A 21,030-nucleotide genomic window follows, 5' to 3' on the forward strand; every position below is an offset into this window, starting at 1 on the left:
TATTTCCATGGGAAATCATCAAAAGAAACTAATCTCAGTAAATTTCTGACAAAGTTTCGAGGAAAAAATCTATGTGTTATTTACTGCTGTAATTTCTGATAGATTTTTGACGAAACATTTAATTTGTCATGATGGATTCTCAATGGATTTTATAATTTTTATAGAGCTGTTTGATAAGTTCCAAATTCCCGAGGATTTTTTTTGTTATATCGGGAATCTGTCGAAAATTACCCAAATTTATCTACAAATACTTTTTTCCTCCCTATTCATTCACTTGTCAAAACAAAGCACAAAAATCATGTTTTCTCCTATTTTTTTTTTTTTTTTGTAAGGATAAATCTTATATGGATTTGAATAAAAACTTACTTACAGATGAATATGCACAAGGTATTAGCGAATTCATTGCATTAACTCAACGGTAACCAGAAGAAACAACAACCGGTAAGTTGAAATTAGAAATGTTCATGCTCTACTTGTAAGAATAATAAACATATTAAGAATGCAGAAGTTTGGAAGGATATGTTTTTTTTAAGTGGTTTGTGCCGGATTACAAGATTTGGTAACTTTATAGAAAATTATCAGATTATAGTAGTACTAACAAATTTCATACTTCAGATTGGTTAAATGAACCTAGCACGGATGTATATTTTGGTGTAAGTATTTTTGAGATAGAAAATGGTGCATTGAAGGAAAATTTCTCGTCAACTTTAGAAGAAGGAGATAGACGAGAAGAACCAATTTAGAAGTTATGAGGTTTTTTATGTGTTAGATGCAGCTACGCATTCATTGTACAAAAGATGTAGATATGGCCATTAACCTTTATCATATACAAGTAGATTCATGGTGATAAAGACATTATAATTTGGTTTAGGAATGCGTGGATGCAATTTTTGATTTTATGAGAGATATTCTACCCGGGAATAATCGTGCACATGGTTTATACTTCGAAGTTTAGAAACTGGTAACTGGTGTTAGTTTATTGTATCAAGTGATCAATGTATGCATTGATAATTGATTGATTTACATGAGAGCAGATGAGGCCAGAAGAGATGTAAATTTTATCAGCAACTTCGTATCATGAGACAAGCGAAAGAGTTCCAGTTCCATATAAATGAATGTGCTATTTTATGTTGACATCAAGGTTGAAAAGACTATATCAATTAAAACAAACTATATGACCAATGACATGGCATGCAGAGCATTCAACATATTGTTAGATTACACATCCTTTAGATGCTGAAGCTTAGATAAATTTCTAATCAAAATATCCATAATGTGTTTATGAGAGAAGAAATGTCTATCGCAGACTATGTATTGCTAGTTTCCGTGTGGAAAGCAAAAAAGGCAGTTTTCATTGTGGCCAGTAATTGTGACAACTTATAATATACCACCAGTTTTGTACATTCAACAAAAGTTTTTGTTCTTCTCCATTTTTTTTTCTATGCTATAGCATCTTAAGAGACAACTTGATGGTTTTTTTCAGATAGCCATTGGTATATGAGTTAGAATTACTATGGAAGCACGTTTTTCTTACATTCGATGTTTCGTGCGAAGAAACTTTTCATATGCGAACAGTATTTATGTGGACAATATATGATTTTCCATCATATGATATGTTATATGGATGGACATTGCATAGAAGGATATCATGTATTTATTTTCAAAATAGCACATATTATTTCCAATTTCTGATAATCATTTATGCAAATTTTTTCGTTGGAAATTCGTCAAAAATCGCCTGTCGAAAATTTATCAAGATGTCTCGACAAAAAAAATTATAAATGGTGGCCATACAAAAAAAATAAGCGAAAGAAGAGGAGGACCACAAAATTATGATTTTACCTTTACTTAATACGAATATAAAATGAATGAATAGAGACTCAAACTGGTTATTTACTTGTTTACAATGCAACATATATATATTATTAAAAGGGAAACATTCTGAAAAAAATCTACTTATGCAAGGTTGTTAAACCTATTTATTTTCAGCCTAACCTTTTATATGCAACCAAAATGCATAATTTATATTACCCTTCCACGGCATAATTTTCAGCACCCACCGGTTTATATCAACCAAAAATTAAGTATAAACAATTACTTTTATCAAAATTATGCGATTGATATTTCATACACACATTTTATCAAACGAGATAAAATGTTCCAATACAAAAGGGCCATATCTCCATATCATATATGTCTCATCCCCCTCTATTAAAGCATCAAGTTCTTTGCAGAGAGGCATCAATGTGATGTTTAATATTTTTTTTATCAAATATTTTTTCCATACACATGTTATTCAATGAGATCAAATGATTTTCAGCGGGGGCATGTATAAAGCAATCTTATATTTCATCTCGTCCATTAGAGCATCAAGTTCTTAACATCAAAACAATTTTAGAAAGATTTACGCCATGAGTCACTTTTGTAGTTTACAATTACACTATAGGTCACTTGTCACTACTCACACACTTTTTTTCTAACTAAATCTACTTTTCACTCACTAACTAAAAAGCTAATATTTTGATATCCATTATGCTAACTAAAATAAAATGGGTCCCAAAGAACTTTCTTCTTCGTCTTCTTCCTCCCAAATTTAATTTATTTTTGTTAAATCAAATCTGATTCTTCAAAAAATTTGTTTAAAAATCTTGGATTTAATTATTATTTCTACGATTTGATTTATCTTTTGAGATATGTAAAGTTGCATCTCTAATGGTGGTGTAATTGTGATATATACCACGACGACGGCAGAGATCCGTTCAAGCTTCAACCATGGCGTCTTTGTTTTCTCGTGTCGCCGTGCTTTGTTATTGCTCCGAAATAGCCAGAGAAACTCATGCAAGCTTGATATCCAACTCACTGTCGTCTTCCTCATGGTGTCACACCCATAACTCCGTCGCGTTCTCACTTGAAGTCAATCCTCCGCATCGTGTTCCAGTTTCTTCTTTCTAGGCGTGATTCATCATCGCCATGACCTCCGTTCCTCTCTGTCATGCCCTTCAACCATCATGAAAAGCTCGAGAAAGACAATGGCTACCTTTAGTGTTTTTGCACATCTGGTCCCTTAATTTTTATATTATTTGATTTTAACCTTAATGCTTTTTAGAGATGCAAATTAACCCCAATACTTGAATCACTTATTTTTCACATGAATCCCACCCACTCGTGTTTATGATAGACGATTTTAGTTTGTATTAGACTATATTGGCTGTTCAAATTTTCAAATGAATGATAAACTCTATTCGGTGTACAAATGAACCAGTGTACATAGGAGTTTTTGTGAAATGGTGTACATGTGGATAGTGAAACATGTGTACACGTTGACGATATAAGCCATTGAATCGTTTTTTTGTGAAATGTTGTACATGTTTCTCGTTGTACAAATGAACTAGTGTACATGTTAATAGTATAATATTTTTGGCTTTGATTAAAAAGCGATTTCACAATTTTTACTACAATTTTTATAGTGGAATGTTTTATCTATCCATTTAATAATTAAAGTGACATAATTAGTTGCAAAATAAATATCTGTTAATTTAACCCAATAAAAAAAATAATGTTACAGTTTTAGCATTTTAAATTAAGAAGTAGAGGTAAAAACAAATTTGTGGGAAAATATGATTTTAGCGGTTTGACGGAAAATTTGCATTGGGGTTTCAAAAAAAAAACACGCATCGGTATTTTAAAGGGTAAACATGATTTCATGGTATATTTTTTTATTAATATATGATGTACACATGTACATCTGTAATTGTTGTACAATGTGAAAATGTGTACACGTGTATTTACGTACACAAATATATTATCTAATTAGACTAATTAACATCTAACTTCTTGATTCTTTATCCCAGCTCCTCCTAATAAATGGCCCTTCATTTTTTATTTCTGCTCATATTAACTGATGTACATGTGTATCGATGTACATAAGAATGGAAACAAATTGTGTACATAGTATTATATACATCATATGTGTGGATACTGTATACATATTACATTTTATAATAATTAAATTTCCTTTTTAAATCGATAGTTTCGCTGACAAAAACTTCCCAAAATTTTGAAAACAAAAATTAAAACCATGACATTTTTTACCCTGGTGTACATGAGATTTTTTGTGAAATGATGGACATTGCAAATTGTAAATGTATCAAAAAAACTTATTAGGTGTACATGTGGATTCTTGCACATGTATTTAAAACTTATATGGGGCTTAGTTTAGATTGCACAATTAAAAGCTTTGGGGCTAATTGTAAAGAAACTTGAATAAATTAGCAGTTTGAGACAAATTTGAGAATTAACAAGAATGGAAAGACCAGAGGTGCAAATAATATAAATCTGCCATTGTTGCTAAAATCAAGCTTTGTCTTTGATCTGCGACTAAAGCCTTGACGATTCCGGCGACCATGACTCCGGTCCCGATCATGACGACCACAACAAGGATGAGATGACTGTTTCTTGAGGCGGATTGTAATGGAGCTCTCCGGCTACTCCGTCACGTTTTCTCTCTGATCTGTGACTGAAGCCACGACAATTCCGGTGGACACACTCCAGTCCCGACCACGTGGAGAAAGAGACGACTGCTCCGTCACTCAGATTTGAGAATTGAAGGTTGATGAAGATTACGGGGAGAAGGTGATAGTTGGTGAAGTGATGAGTAGAGGATTAAATAAAATAGTGGGTCCTACTGGTTTTATCCTAGTTATGTTGTAGTTAGAAAAGAAAGAAAGTAGTTAAAGAAAGTGTCTAAGTAGCATAAAATGACCTTGAATGTAACAAAAATTCAAAAAGTGACCTTGAATGTAAATCACTCACAATTTTATACATTCATTTTATATGTCAAAACAATTTTATACATTCATTTCTTTATCATCTTATTCGATTCATATTAAAAACTTAATTATAAGAATTAAGATTGTGTTTTTCGTTACATTTGTTGAATTACAAATACAAAACCAAACCCTGCAACAGAAATAATAAACACACAGTTTATACTTTAATATTGAGACTTTTTTGGAATCCTAAATATATGCATGTTTTTAGATTGTGTATTATACACGATTTTGAAAATTATTGATGTTGATATATTTTTATCTTAATAGCTTTACATAACTATCGTCAAATTTTATAAAAAATGTTATCTAAAGATTCTTTTAAGATCTCTTATTAGTAACAACCAAAATGTTTAAAAATTTATACCCTAATTTTCGATGGCCTATACCATCTCACCCCTAATATTATAAATAGACCTTCATTCTTTAAAATTTATAAGATATGTTAATTATTATGTATTATAGAAGAAATCATGGTTGATTCATAATAAAAAACTATAACAATAATAAAAATAATCAATACCATTAAAAGAAGATCATCACTGAAACCGAATTATACCTTTAATAAAATATTATTTTAAAGAGAGTTAAATAATCACTAATGGCAAAACAATCATTACGTTTTTGGACTTATATAAGTAAAGACTATATATTTAACTACAAATCAAATTGGACTTATGGGTTTAAAAAATATTATTTACTATGTCATTTTATACATAAAATTGATATATCAATTATGAGTGTTTAAGAATATTTTAAAAATTACCATAAAATTAAATTTAAAATTTAAAATCAAATTTAAAATCTGAAATAAAAATATAAACTTATAATAGATTATTAATAACGAAAATAAACTAATAATGTCATATCAAAGGTTTTTTACATTATCATTTTTATTTAGGTGACATAATAAATTTTTATCAAAATCTAAGGAATCACAAGTTTAAATAATATTAAAAAGGTTATGAAAAATTTAATCAAAAACTTTTAAAAATATTATTAGATATTTGGTGTTTTCATTGGATCACTGATATCAGATCGCGGGTTAATAGCGAATTTTTGGGTTTTACCGGGTTCTATCAAATTTTTAATTAAAGATTTTTTTCATTAAATCCAAACCAGGTTATATACAACGTACTGGGTCTACGGTTCGACAACGGATATGGGTCGGATATGAAAAAAATTCTTGAAACTAAAGTTATTATAGAACAACTTTTAAATTATTTGTTTTCTTATAAATGAAAAAACAAACCCGCGTTTTTTAAGCGCGGATCAAAATCTAGTATATTATTAAAAGATAATCATCCCCAAAAATATACTTAAAAAAGTTGTTGCACCTATTAGTAACTAATTATTATTTTTGGTACTACCTTATATTTTTCTAACTATATCATAATAAATGTTGTTATTTGTTTTTTTTTTTTTAATTTTTTGCCTTCTAATACACACCTAATCTTGATAAATCCGATATCCAATATCAAAGCAAATTAATTGAAATCAGTGAGTTATAATTTGTGCTCGGTTTGGTATAATTATTTTGAAATTAATATATATCTTTACCAACACGTTCTTATATCTTGCCTCATTTACAGACAGTGTCACATTATAATATCGAAAACATAAATCTATATACACTGTCATATAGCATATAATAAAAATTCATGTGTATCACATGTCACTGATATCCTATCAATCATTCTACTCTAAACCCTTATTCAAAGTCTAAAAATTTACTAACTTTGTAAAGGAACCATAATACATATTGTATTTTCATATATATTTTATAGAACTCAAAGATTAAGATATAAAGAACACTCTTCTTTATTAAGCTTTAGAAAACTCACTCAAAAACTAAAGCTCTTAATCACACAACTCATGACTAATGCAACCACATATAAAACTCTTTATATAGAACTATATAACTCCTAATCCTATTTGAAAAAAATATTTAGATATTTCCTTAATCCTTTAGATAACCATAAGTTGGTAGGATTAAGTTGACTTCCTCCTCAAGTCACTTCAAGCTTATCCTAACATTCTCCCCCTTAAGCTTGAACTCTTCTTCACTCACATCTTGAACTCTAATAAGACTTCTCATTTCGTTGAATTTGATTCTTCCGAGAGGCTTGGTTAGTATATCGGCCTTCTGTTCGGTCCCAGGAACATGTTCAACTTCAACTTGCTCGTTCTCGACACATTCTCATATGAAGTGGAACCTTCTATGACTATGCTTACTTCTACCATGAAACACATGATTATTTGTGAGAGTGATTGCAGATTTATTATCAAGTCGTATAGTCACCTTCTGGCAATCCTTTCCAACGACTTCAGCCAGGAGTTCTTGGAGCCAAATAGCCTGTTTAGCAGCCTTAGTTTCTGCCATAAATTCAGCCTCACAGGATGTAGAGCAACAATCTCTTGCTTCTGAGAACACCAAGTGATAGGGCTTTTATCAAGATAGAAAACGTGCCCAGCGTGCTCTTGCCATCATCATTATCAACATTGTGTGAGCTATCACTATAACCCACCAAATCCGCAATTCCTCCACCGGAAAACACAAGACCAAGATCACATGTTCCATGTAAATGCCTTAGGACTTGCTTCAGTGCCGCGCGGTGTGACTCTTTGGGCTCCTGCATATATCTACTAAGTACTCCCACACTGAATGATAGGTCAGGCCGCGTATGTAGTAAATAACGTAGACACCCAATTCCTCTCTTAAACTCGCCTTCATCAATATTTCGTTCATCGGGTGCTTTTGACAGATTCACATTCAATTCCATCGGCACATGTGATAGTTTGCAAGCGCTTAACCCGACCTCTTCAAGTATATTTCGTGCATACCTCGCCTGTGTCAGCATAATTCCTCCTTTATACTGATGTACTTCTATTCCCAGATAATAGGTTAACTGCCCGAGATCACTCATCTCGAACTTACTCTAGATGTCCTTCTTAAACTCGTATATCAGCTCAAGCGATGATCCTGTAACCAGCAGATCATCTACATACACCACGAGGTCCACGACAACAAGAAGACCTCCCTTATCTTCTCTTCTGTATAATGAAGGCTCCTTAGAACACTTGTGAAAACTCAAACCACGAAGAATACTGTTTAGTTTAGCATTCCATGCCCTAGGGGCTTGTTTCAAACCGTAAAGAGCTTTCCTCAGTTTATGAAATTTGTGTTCTTCTCCTGCGACGATGAAATCTTCTGGTTGAGCAACAAATACATCTTCTCTTAATTTTCCATGAAGAAACGCGGTTTTAACATCAAGATGATGTACTTCCCATGACTTAAAAGCTGCAAGCGCAATGATCAAGCGGATTGTCTCAACACGAGCTACCGGAGCGAATACTTCATCATAGTCAATGCTGTGTTTTTGAACATATTCTTTTTCTACTAACCGCGCTTTGTATTTGCTGATGCTACCGTCTGCGTTTCTTTTTATTTTGAATATCCACTTGAGACCAATAGGTTTTACGCTTGTGGGCAGCTCGACGAGGTCCCAAGTTTTATTCTTTTCGATTGACCCAAAACTTTATTTCTTTAGCTTCGTTGAAATCTCAAGGTTCGTCATTGATGATCATCAACAATCGTTCACCCTCTGCTTCTGTGACCAATACATAGTCATTAAGATACATAGGTTTTGTAGTGACTCTGTTCGATTGTCTTAGTTGGGGTTGTGCTTCATCTTCTAGTTCATGATAATCGCCACTATCTTCTTTTTGATCGTTACCATCGTTATGAAGTTGATCATCTCCGATATCTACATCATTCTAGGTGATAGCAGAAGAACTACCGCTATTGCTTGAACCTCTTAACGCAACTGTAAACTCTCCTTTCTGATCATGTCTTACATTCGTCACGGGATCACTCCAATTCCATTCTTTTTCTTCGAGGAAGAGAACGTCCCGACTAACCATGATCCGTTTGCTTACTGGATCCAATAAACGATATGCCTTGGAACCAGGTTCCGTTCCTAGGTGCACCAGTGCCCTTGGTCTATCATCAAGCTTATTTCTCCCTACAGCTTCTGTTCTCGCATAACACACGCATCCAAACACTTTTAAGTGTTTAAGGTTTGGCTTTCGACTTCTTAAGGCTTCGTAAGGAGTCATCCCTTCAAGTGACCTAGTCGCAACCCTATTGATCAGGTAAGTGGCGTGTCGAGTCGCTTCTCCCCACAGATAATTTGGTAGGCTCATGTGTTTTAGGAAGCTTCTCATCATCTCCAATAAAGTTCGGTTTCGTCGTTCCACCACCTCATTCTGCTGAGGAGAATAGGGTACAGTTAAGTGTCTTTTTATGACGTTTTTATCACAATAATCTTGGAACTCGTGAGATATGAATTCACCGCTCCTATCCGTCTTGAAAGTTTTGATCTCGGTTTCAGTTTCTTGTTCAGCAATCACCTTGAATCTTTTGAATTTTTCAAAAGCCTCACTCTTTTCTTTAATCAAGATTGTCCACATATAGCGTGAGTAGTCAGAGAACAAATACATATTTCTTATGTGATGGTGTGGAGGGTGTAATAGGTCTGCACAAGTCGTTCAAATGTGTAATAACATTGTTCAACTTTTTTAAAGGAAAAAACAAATTGCAACTAATTTTACTTCCAAAATTTAATGTAATTAATTTTACTTCCAAAATTCAAATATATTGTACATTTAGTACACATATGAGTTATACAGTACACCTTATTATTATTTTTTGCATAAAAGTTTATCATATTGTACATTTAGTACACATATGACTATATGAGTTATACAATACACCAAATCTTCTATTCAAGATTTTAACAATGCAACTTTAAAATATATAGCTTAGTTTCGTGTTGTCTAGTGAAAAAAAAACATAATAAAATTATGTATCAATTTTATTGGCAAAGCCAAACAATTAGAGTGTAGTGGGGTAATCATAGTTTAGGTTTCTTGTTCCATGAAACAAAGTGCATGTGTTAGAGAGAAGTAAGAGAGAGACATCTCTGATAATACCGCAGTCTTCTTGAACAAACAACTAGCTCACCAATCACAACTCTGATTTTATTCTCTTTGTTCGCTTAAAGCCTGCCTCTTTAGCTCTATTGAATCTTTGATATTCTTTGGATCTTTATTTGATCATATCATTTCCGACTAATTAAGTATATAATATGCCAGTCCACATTCTGAGGTACGCCACAAGAAAAGGAGAAATGGATGAAAATATTATGCGACAGTTTTGTTTTTGTTAAATCTAAGATATTACAGAGTTTATCTATTTATATGCACACATCTATTTCAGTAGAACAAATTATTCAGGAGTTCACCTTACGCTAAGCCATTTTGCTTTCAAGTTAAGTTTTTTCTAGGCTTCTTGTTGATATATACTATTATTCTTATCTTGGCAAAAACATCATCTGCTTTAGGAGAGGAACAAACGAAGTATATAACCCAAAATAGGGGAAAGAGAATAAAGAAAAAGAAGTAGCAATTGAGTGTTTGGTGTATCCAGTTGTTTTGTACCTTTCTGATTTTTGCTTTAAAAATATTTTGAGTTAGAGTTTGCTTCTTTGACTGATCAACTGAATCTCTCGCTCCCCAAGCCAAAGAAAGAACACAAGATGTTGCTTTTGATCATTGCCAAGAATTTCACTTCGCAATTCCCTTTATCTTTACACTTTTTTTTTCATTCGTAGCTTAAACAGTACTAGTTCTCCTTATTTCTAACATACAAAAGCTCATATGTAGTCTTTATATTAAAGAAGGCTCAGTATTTGGTTCTAGTTTCCAGTTCCGAGAGTAGAAAATGACACTTTTATAAAACGACAAACAAGTCTCGATATTGCTATTTTCAAGATGTGCAACTAGAGCATTTGAAAATGGTTCCATTTCTATTCTCTTAAAAAATGTAATTAATTTTTAATAAATATATAAATTGGGTCTTTGGATATTTTCTTGAGATAGCTTTGAATACATCAAATATACACATACTTATAAGAAATATGCAAATGCCTTCGAATAACTTAGACATTTCAGTACAAAGTTTCACACGATCTGAAATTATCTATGTACCAAAAACACAAAATTCAAGAGCGGATAGCCTAGCACGCAGTGTCAGGAAGTAACCGTCGTTTGTCGTTCACATGGATTAAGATCTTCCGGAGTGGTTCATAGAGTCAGTATGAGTCTGTAGTTGATGATAAAAAAAATAACTCGTCACTTCAGTGATTTTTATAAATTAAATAACTATTAGTATAATTATACATGGTATTTCACAGAAGATATAAACTGTATGCAAATGAATCACATATTTCGAGTTGGATTTGTGTAAGAAATATTGTAATAAACCATCAATCTTAAGATTTTAAAATGTCATTTTAGAATTAACTAAATTGGGTTACAATTCAATACTGTTTTCCACCTTTTGTTTTCTGACCAACTGTAAAATTCATATAAGTAGTATTAGCTATATTTGAGTTCAAATGGTTCTAATTAGTAAAATTAATTGAACATAATTGAATATAATAATTTATTTTCCAAAATATTGTCACAATTTTAGCTTTTTAGTGGATTAGTTGATTCTTATAAAAAAAATTTCAACTCAAATGGTGATCTCAAATATTACAGGAACGGTTAGTTCAACTAATTTTTGTTCAATATATAAAATAAAAATCGAAAATTCGTAATTCTACTAATTTTTATCCCTCTAAGAATACAACCATTTGAACTCTTCCATTTGGAAAAAAAATAAAAAAAGCTCTTCCATTTGAACTCTTTCATTGGTTTAGATGTCCGCGGAAAGATTGAGTCGGATGATTAAAAAGAGCAATGAGTGAAAGGAGCTTCGTAATCGGAGAGAGACCAATTCCTTAGAAGACCGTGACACTGTCATTCACGTGGGCCTCTTTTGACCAACTCTCCCGACACTATATCTACTGGTGGCATTAAATATTAAACTTGGAATTCTTTAACTTCATTCAAATTTCACTGTATCTTGCTTAAGAATGTTTAAACTTTTATAGTTTGCGTTTTGTCACTTTTATTTGAAACAAACATGAAAAGGAAACAACTCATTCAATAAATTATATACAAGTAAAACTTGTTTCCTAAAAAATAAAAATAAAAAATTTGTTTCCTAAGACCATCTCCAACCCATTCCTATTTTTATCTCTATATTTTTCCTTAAAATAGAAAAACTCTATTATAGAGGTGAAAATGTTCCAATGTATGCCTCTATTTATAGGAAAAAATATAGAGATATGCTATTTTCACCTCTAAATATAGAGATAAAAGTAAATTTCCTCTATATTTTCCTTTAAAATAGAGGAATTCTATTATAGAGTCATACATTAGAGTATTTTTTTTCCTCTATAATAGAGATCTATATTTTAGAGAAAATTATAGAGGTATGTATTGGAGATGCTCTAAGGTATTCAATAAAACTGAAATGACACAAATTTTTTAGATGCTCTAATTATTTTGATATTTTTTTTTTGAAGAAATAAAAGGTTAAACCCGGGTCTATTAAAGATACATACCTAATCTCCGGGTGGGAGGTGCAGCCCACGACATACCATCTCCCGGGTTTTCATATGGACGTATCCGCAGTTGTGGTAAGCAGAACAATGTGACTTAGTTTCCGTAGTAGGAGGATCGAACCAGGAATGTATTTGCATCCAAGGCCCGTCCACTACCACTGGATCACAAGGCCCGCTCAATTATTTTGATATTGATATAAAAGTTATTTGTTTGTGTTGAGGAAAAAAATCTTACATACTTGTTCAGGTTTCAGATGTTCATTCATAAGCATAAAATTCCAACATCGATTGTTGAAAAATAGTGAAATAAAATAAAAGAATAATTTATTCATTTTAATTGTTTTTTGAAAATATTTTTAATTGGTTTTGAGTTAGAAGTTGATGATAAACAAAAACTTAACAGTTTGTACCCCAAGAGTGTTAAACTGTGTTGCTGTAAATAAAAGGTAAGAGTGTTAAACAAAACATGTATCTAGTTTTGAATATAAGAACTGAAAAAGTGGTGCTCCCACTACTTAACCCGTAGTATATTGTTATTGCTGGAGAGCTTGAGATTAACTAGTAACCACTGTAGCATATTGGCCGCGTGGAAAACAGAGTTACGAATAATTTGTTCCGTACCCAAAAGGGCAAGAACTCGATTAAAAAAATACTGAGTTGATTAGCCCTTGAGAATATCCATTGTAGAAGTGTTGCTTTCTTTAGATAAAGTAACAAATATGTAATCTTCACTACAATAGATTCGATCATACCAATCCCTTTTGTCGTTAAGTTTCCAAAGGGTATCTATATATAGGTAGCCATGTCACAGTTTGTACCTTATACTTACTCACAAAGCAACCAGAAAAAAAAACACACACATCTCTAATTTTCTCGCACCCAAAACCTCTATTTCATGATGGGATACCAAACAAACCCTAATTTCTCCATGTTTTTTTCCTTGGAAAATAACGACCAAAACAATCAAGATTATAATTCTTATAACAGTCTCTCTTCATCAACTTCTGTTGATTGCACTCTTTCACTTGGAACACCGTCCACTCGTCTAGACGACCACCGCAGATATTCTTCCGTTAGTTCTAACATGTCCGGTGATTACTTCTATCACGGAGGAAGCGCTAAAACGACGTCGTACAAGAAGGGCGGCGGTGATCACAACTTACCTCGCCGTTGTGCTAGCTGCGACACAACTTCTACTCCTTTATGGAGAAACGGACCAAAAGGACCCAAGGTAATTTAATAATAAAAGTATCTAGATTGTGATAAAAGCAAAAGCGTCAATTTGGTTATTCAAAACTTTAAAACTGTTGCAAGCATTATATATTCTGTTTATCACATCATAAAAAGTATGGATGGTTTATAATTCTTTTTTTTTATGAATCTTTGTTGTTATTAAATATTTAAAAGGGCTAGGTTGTTTTCAGTTTATAGCTAAAATAATTTGTTTTTAGAATGATAAAGATGTAAGCTATCATTTAGTATTTTTGTCTCCAACTTATAACATATCTATATCTTGTATGACTAAATAAAAATCAGCAATGTATATACATTTCACTAATTATTTCGATGTGACAAATGGTTTAATTCGGCGCAGTCGTTATGCAATGCGTGTGGAATCCGATTCAAGAAGGAAGAGAGGCGTGCAGCCGCCAGAAACTCAATAACCTCCGTTGGTGGTTCATCGGCTGCGGAAATTCCGGCTGGTGGAAACTATTACAATCATCATCATCACTATCCTTCGTCGTCGCCGTCGTGGGCTCATCAGAACACACAAAGAGTTCAGTACTTCTCGCCGGCGCCGGAGATGGAATATCCGTTCGTTGATGACGCCACGGCTGCCTCCTTTCTGTCCTGGAACTGATGTTAGGTATTAGCGAGACAAGAAGAACCGTTAATCATGGACGATGATGATGAAAGGTCCTATACCATAGATTATCACCCAAAGTAAATCAGGCTGGTCAAATTCATTTTATTTTGTTTTTATTTATGTGTTACCTCGACTCTATCTATTTGTGTTTTCTTTTCATGAATTTTTTGAAAGTTATATATATATATATATATACGTACTGTTTTCTTTTCTTTTATTGACCCTTTTCATAATGTTTCCAGTTGCCTTCACCGTATATACATAGTATACGATGGGTTAATCAATTTTAGAGCATTTTAAGTAAGAAACTTTATTTTATTGATAGATGATCTACAAAATGAAAGTTTTAAACATTATTTCAACAAGAAACTTTGATTTTGTTTTGTACATATACGAAAAACGTAAAATAATTATGAAATGATTTAATTAAATATGCATAATATTCTTTTTTTGATCAAATATGCATAATATTCCTATTTTTCATATTATTATTTTTATTACAGTAATAATTTTAGTTTTAACGTATTTGTATATTTATGTACTAATAATAACATATAGATAATAATATAGTTGAATATTTAAGTAAACTTTATTTGTAAAATAAAGTGATACAAAAGTTAATATTACTAAAACAATATGTAAATTACATAATAATGTGAATTATAATAAAAATTAAATAATATTTTAAGATTTTGATATTTCGGCTCTCAAAAATTGAAAATTTGTTAGAGAACCCTAAACATCAAATAACTGAAGGTTTGAAAGCTTGTTAGAAATACTCTTAATAAAGTTAAACCAGTTTCCATTAGTCTAATTGCTTGTAGACTTGAGATTAGTCTAGTAGGTTTTGGTGGCCTACCACAAAGGGAAACTAATGATGAAAAAGTCAAAAATTTAAAAGGTTTAAACTTTGAACAAGATATTTATCAGCATCTTCATGCTCTGTTAGACCATCTCCAATGGTAAGAACCTCTCATAGATGCTTATCATTATTTTAATTATAAATTTTCAAAATTTTGTAAATTAAATTTTTTTTAGAGTTGCAATATCTTGTGATGTCCAATGGTACAAAACCCCTCATGGGTTCTTAAGAAAGATTAGATGTTTTAATGGTAGAACATCTTCTTAAAATGCACAAGAACAAAAAAATTAAGTTTGAAATGAATTTCAAAGAGAAAAATAAAAGAACACGAGAGATTTGTGTCATTAAACTTAGCAAAACCAATGTCATTACAATGCCACATATATAACACCAAGACACAAACACAATACAATAACATTGTGTTCTCAAAAACAAAGACAGCAACAAAAGAAGAGACGAAAAACTCATCAAGTGAAGTGCTGTTATTGTACCAGGCAAACAAATGTTAACTTTAACTGAAAAACATGAATGTTAGAGCATAACATGTTATCATAATGAATCCCTTCCCATATATATCACAAATATGATCAGAACACGACGGAATTTAATTGTACAAAGGAGTTCAACCAAAAGAAACAGGGTGATAATATATTTCGAAGAGAAACTAACCAACAAACCAATTAAGAAGGAAAAGAGTATAGTTTCGAATAGCTTACCTAAGGTATTCAAACCAACACATAGATTAGGGAGAAAAGAAGTATTCTTTTGAACACCACCGGTTCTTTTATCTATCCATACCTTCTGCAGATTCAATACAATTCGTTAACTTTCTCAGAAAATAAAGCTTACATATTTTCATTTTTGATTACAAAGAAAGAGAGAGAATGAAGTAGACGAACCTTGGTGCCTTGATCGAAAGAGTTAATCCTATAGAGGCAAGTGTAAATGTCTCTTTTTTTAAAGATTTTCAGGGAAACCACCAATGATTCTCTCAAGAAAAGTGTGAATGTTTCTGTTCTTAGATGATTCTCAAATTTGAAAAAACCTAAATTCCCAAACCAGAACATCACAATCCCTAAATTGAGATAATACACATGAAATCAAACATGATGAAGAAGAGAGAATTAAGGTTAGAGGTTTAAACATGATGAAGAAGAGATAAAGAGACGAGAAAGAGAGAAAGAGGCGAGAAAGAGAGAGAGACACACACAACCAATAAAAAAAGGACACATGTTTTTACCAATTCTAAAACCTCTCTTTTAAGAACCGGTTATCATCACTTTTTTTCTTTTTGATTTATTTTTTGGACTTTCTTAAAGAACCTTTGCTTAAGAGCCTCCATTGGAGGTGCTCTTATGATTAGCTAATGAGAAGCTAGAGCTATGATTATTTCTTAATCAAATAACTAGGGCTTCAGAGAGAGAGAGAGAGAGAGAAATACAAAAAGTTGCAATCTTTGTTTAAGTAAAAGTTAAACAAGATTAGGGTTTCATTTCAGAAGCTCATGATCAAATAGATGGAGGTTAGAGAGAAGAAAAATGATAAATGGGAGATGGAAAGACAAAAATCATCAGCAAACCATCAACCCCAGATCATCGTATTCCTCCGTACACTTGCTCCCAAACCACAGAAAAAGAGAACCCACCACCATAAGAAACGGGTCAAATCCGGATCCGGATCTTGATACGAACCCCAATTCTTTTGCCGCTCCAGCTCCAAGATCGTACGTTAGGCCTCAAACTACTTCCCTGACAAAGAGCGTGAGATATAAAGAATGCCAACGGAACCACGCGGCGAGCTCTGGTGGACACGTGATCGACGGTTGCGGCGCGTTCATGTCTTCCGGAAAAGAAGGCACGGCGGAGTCACTTCTTTGCGCCGCATGTGATTTTCACCGGAGCTTCCACCGAAACAAAATCGACGGCATGTTCGTTGTTAAATTCAACAGCTTTGGCCTTTCACCAAGACCGCTTGTTAGCCGCCACGTGTCTCCGGTCATGATGAGCTTCGCTAGAGGAGGCAAAGATCCGGCGGAGTCATCGACAGAGGATCTTAACAGTTTCATAAATCTTTTAGTGGTAATGGAGTAGATCAGTCTCAATGCCATCCGAAGAAACGGTTTAGGACAAAGTTTAATATAGAACATAAGGAGAAGATGGAGGAGTTTTCTGAGAAGATTGGATGGAGAATGAGTAAACCAGAAGACAGTGAAGTGAATCGGTTTTGTCGTGAGATTAATTTGAAAAGACAAGTGTTTAAAGTTTGGATGCACAATAATAAGCAAACACCCAAGAAGAAAGAAATGTAAGAGACTTTAATATATACTAAGATCCTTGTTAGACTATTGTGTTTACATTTTGGAAAATAGATTTGATTAAAATTTGGAATTGTATAAGAAACTGATTTTAGAGCTCAACATAACGCTCCCTAATCTCTTCGGCAACATGAGAAGCCTTTTCTTTTGCGGTTTCATATGCGTGTTTCGATGTTTCCTTGACCTTGTCCATGGTTTCTCCGAACCCTTTGGCCGCTCCATCTTTAGCTTTGTGTGATTTTTCTTTAATATACTCAACAGATTCATCCATTGCTTCCGTTGCTTTGTCTCTACCATACTTTACTGCACCTTCCCCTTTATCAGCTACCATGTCTTTGGCACTATTTGACCTCTCTTTAGCTCCTTCATAGGCTTCACTGCTCTTGTCTGTGGCCATCCTGATCACATCGCCGGTCTTTTCATACCCGTAATCCTTTGCTTTCTCAGCACTGCCGTAAGCAGCTCCCACCTTGTCATACACCATGTCTTTCGCATCACCCGCCTTCTCATATGCCATGTCCTTGGCACTGCCGTAAGCAGATCCCACCTTGTCATACGTCATGTCTTTCACATTTCCCGCCTTCTCATATGCCATGTCCTTCACGTTACCCGCCTTATCATAGGCCATGTCCTTGGCATTGCCGTAAGCAGATCCAACCTTGTCATATGTCATGTCTTTGACATTTTCCGCCTTCTCGTATGCCATGTCCTTGGCATTACCCGCTTTATCATAGGCCATGTCCTTTGAATTTCCCGCATTATCATATGCCATGTCCTTGGCACTGCTGTAAGCAGATCCCACCTTGTCATACGTCATGTCTATCACATTGTCCACCTTTTCATATGCCATGTCCTTTGCATTGCTCGCCTTATCATATGCCACTTCTTTTACATCACCAGCCTTTTCATAGGCATAATCCTTAGCGTGTCCGGCCTTCTCATAGGCCATGTTCTTTGCATTCCCTGCCTTATCATAAGCAAAATCCTTCGCATGTCCAGCCTGTTCGTAAGCTATGTCTTTCGCAATCCCTGCCTTATCATAGGCCCCTTGTTTTGCATTATCAGTCTTATCATAGGCATAATCCTTCGTGTGTCCCGCCTTCTCGTACGCCATGTCCTTCGCGTTGCCTGCCTTATCATAAGCATAATCCTTCGCATGTCCAGCCTGCTCGTAAGCCATGTCCTTTACATAGCCAGTTTTCTCGGAGGCCATTTCTTTTGCATTGCTTGCCTTTTCATAAGCCATATCCTTTGCATCACCAGCCATGCCATACGCTGAGTCTTTGATGTATTGTGCGGCCTTGTAAGCGTAGTTTTTTGTGCGTTGGGCGGCACTTTCTGGTTCCTTTTTTTTTATACCAAGTCCACTGAAAAAAAATATGTAAAATATTATATATGACAATCTTATTACGGCCAAATAAATTATCAATGTAGACGAAATAGAAACCAAATCTAGACGTGAGATATTCCATAATAAGATAGACAGAACACATAATCAACGTGATGGGATGGAGGGTTTTGATTGGACCAGAAGTAGGTTTCAGAAATTACTTACGTGGTTATTCTGTCAGAGACCCAACCGGCCCATGAAACAGTCTCTGTTGCCATTTTCTTTGCCATTTCGGCGGCGCTTTTTGCGTCCTTCGCCATCGTTCCCTTCTGCCACGTCAGAACCACCACTACCAGCAGCAGTGCCAAAGCCGTTCTTCTTCTTTCCATCATCTCTTTTGACCAGTGATTACAAAACAACGTTTTCAAATTTGCTTTGACAAACTTTTTATTTTTCCTTTTTTGAATGTTCTGATTATTCTAGTTCCAATGTCCTTGGAAGTTATTATCACATATAAAGAGAGGTTTCTAAAGCGAAGACCATAGGTCTTTCCGAGAAGCGGTTACTGCTCACCACGTGGTGTTTTGGAGATGTCTCTGTGAGTTCACCACATGTCTATTATATTAGGGCTGGCCGCGTTCTCCTCGCAGACCACAAAATTAAAAGACATACTAAAGCACAAGTTACTTTTCCAAAAAAATTCTGACACATGGCATAATTATAAATAAAAAATTCATTTAAAAATAATAATGAAAAATAAAATTATATCCTACACCCACGATCCTCTATCGTCTCTTTTCTTCCACAACCTTTTCTTTTTCCTATTCCTATACATTCCTAAAATTAGATAACTGGCAGTCAAACTCGTAATCGATCGTAAGCAGATTAACAAAAATTTACACTCTTTCTCTTCGATTTCAATACCATAATTCAAAATTAGTGACTTCATCAACAAGTCAGTTTTGAGTTTCACTCTCCAGTTGAAAAATATCAGCAACCCATATTCTCCAGTAATACCTTTTTACTCTTTTTTTGTATGGTGGGAGATTCGGCTTATGATAAGATCCAGCTAAAAAGAAGAAGAAGGGGAAGATAAAACTCAAACACACGTACGATATGGGAACAAATTTTGTTAAAAGGTAAAAGTGTAATTGTTTTAATTGTTTTAATTGTTTCCCTATTACACAATATATAGGTTTTACAGAAAAAATGTAGGTATTTTGATATTGAATGTTATAAGATAAATGACCTATAGATTACCGGTTACGAATCAGAAAATCACATGAGAACAAACAAGATATAAAAAGTAAAACATAATAGTTATATTCAGTAAGCTAATTAAGATCATTGTAATTTTTAAAAAAATATCTAACTTTTTTTATATGTCGTACGTAGTTAATCTATGCATATCAACTTCTTATAACAACATCAAAATAATTTTATAAATGTAATTTTAGTTGTATAAACTGAAACTTAGTCTTATTTGTAATTAAAAATATATTCGTGCATAGCACGAGATTAATACTAGTATGTTTCTAAAACGGCTTGCATAACCGGTCTGAGTTTAGACAATTCTTAAATGTCCCAGTTTCAACAAAATCCAAATTGAACGGTCTCTCAACAGTGTCACTATATATATGATTTGGTTTTAGAAAAATAAAAAATAAATTAAAATCTTACAGAAAGAGTGACTACCCTACTCCACGGAAATGAATTTCCATCTTCAGTCGCAAGTTCAGCTCTCTGTTGGTGTTCTTGGATTTTATATCCACAGTCTCTTCAAAAAGCTGGAAACCCGAGACACAACTGGTACTATATATATGTAGCTCCGAAGTTGGCATATTAAGGGTCTGAATGGTTCAACCGCAGCGGCTGCGGTTGCGAGAGTTTGCGGATGCGTGTAGTTGCGGTTTTTAGCGGTTTTAAGAAATTTGTATGACTAGTTATGCGGTTAGAAATTGGTGCGTTTGAAGGATACTTATGAATGATTAACTACCAAATGCAGCAACTGTTAAATATTAAATTGACAATATTTACATTTTATATAGTTAGAAAAATATAAAAATCATAATATTATAACAAATATAAAAATTATATTTAGAAAGTTCTAGTTTTAAATTTTTAAAAATTATAGAAAATATTTTTATTTTCAAATTTTATAATATTAATTAAAATATAATAGATATATTTTAGTATTATTATAATTTCAATTTAAAATTTTTATTGAATATTTTTGTTTTTGTATTTATATTGTTTAAAAAAGCAATTTATCATCTCGCAACCACAAACGCTAGCTGGAACCAGTTTTTAA

The 21,030-nt window shown here is 33.3% G+C and overlaps 3 protein-coding genes and 1 pseudogene across 3 annotated transcripts; 2 read left to right on the forward strand and 2 right to left on the reverse strand.

Moving 5' to 3' along the window:
* Positions 1-6,843: 6,843 nt before the first annotated feature.
* LOC106354991 (uncharacterized mitochondrial protein AtMg00810-like) lies at positions 6,844-7,756 on the reverse strand. The gene is made up of 3 exons (XM_048737333.1): positions 7,300-7,756; positions 7,132-7,253; positions 6,844-7,017 (listed from the first exon to the last, which is right to left on the reverse strand). The coding sequence occupies exons 1-3, from the start codon at positions 7,754-7,756 to the stop codon at positions 6,844-6,846; spliced, it is 753 nt and encodes a 250-aa protein (XP_048593290.1).
* A 5,004-nt stretch (positions 7,757-12,760) lies between these two features.
* LOC106356167 (GATA transcription factor 20-like) lies at positions 12,761-14,425 on the forward strand. Its single transcript, XM_013795977.3, has 2 exons — positions 12,761-13,577; positions 13,941-14,425. The coding sequence occupies exons 1-2, from the start codon at positions 13,242-13,244 to the stop codon at positions 14,205-14,207; spliced, it is 603 nt and encodes a 200-aa protein (XP_013651431.2). The 5' UTR covers positions 12,761-13,241; the 3' UTR covers positions 14,208-14,425.
* On the reverse strand, positions 13,800-20,756 carry LOC106356168 (late embryogenesis abundant protein At3g53040-like). The gene is made up of 4 exons (XM_048737349.1): positions 18,945-20,756; positions 15,975-18,756; positions 15,792-15,876; positions 13,800-14,203 (listed from the first exon to the last, which is right to left on the reverse strand). The coding sequence occupies exons 1-2, from the start codon at positions 19,109-19,111 to the stop codon at positions 17,481-17,483; spliced, it is 1,443 nt and encodes a 480-aa protein (XP_048593306.1). The 5' UTR covers positions 19,112-20,756; the 3' UTR covers positions 13,800-14,203; positions 15,792-15,876; positions 15,975-17,480.
* LOC106357443 lies at positions 16,592-17,383 on the forward strand (annotated as a pseudogene).
* Positions 20,757-21,030: the final 274 nt, after the last annotated feature.

Source organism: Brassica napus, chromosome A7 (assembly GCF_020379485.1).
Source record: "Brassica napus cultivar Da-Ae chromosome A7, Da-Ae, whole genome shotgun sequence".
Taxonomy (NCBI): Eukaryota; Viridiplantae; Streptophyta; class Magnoliopsida; order Brassicales; family Brassicaceae; genus Brassica; species Brassica napus.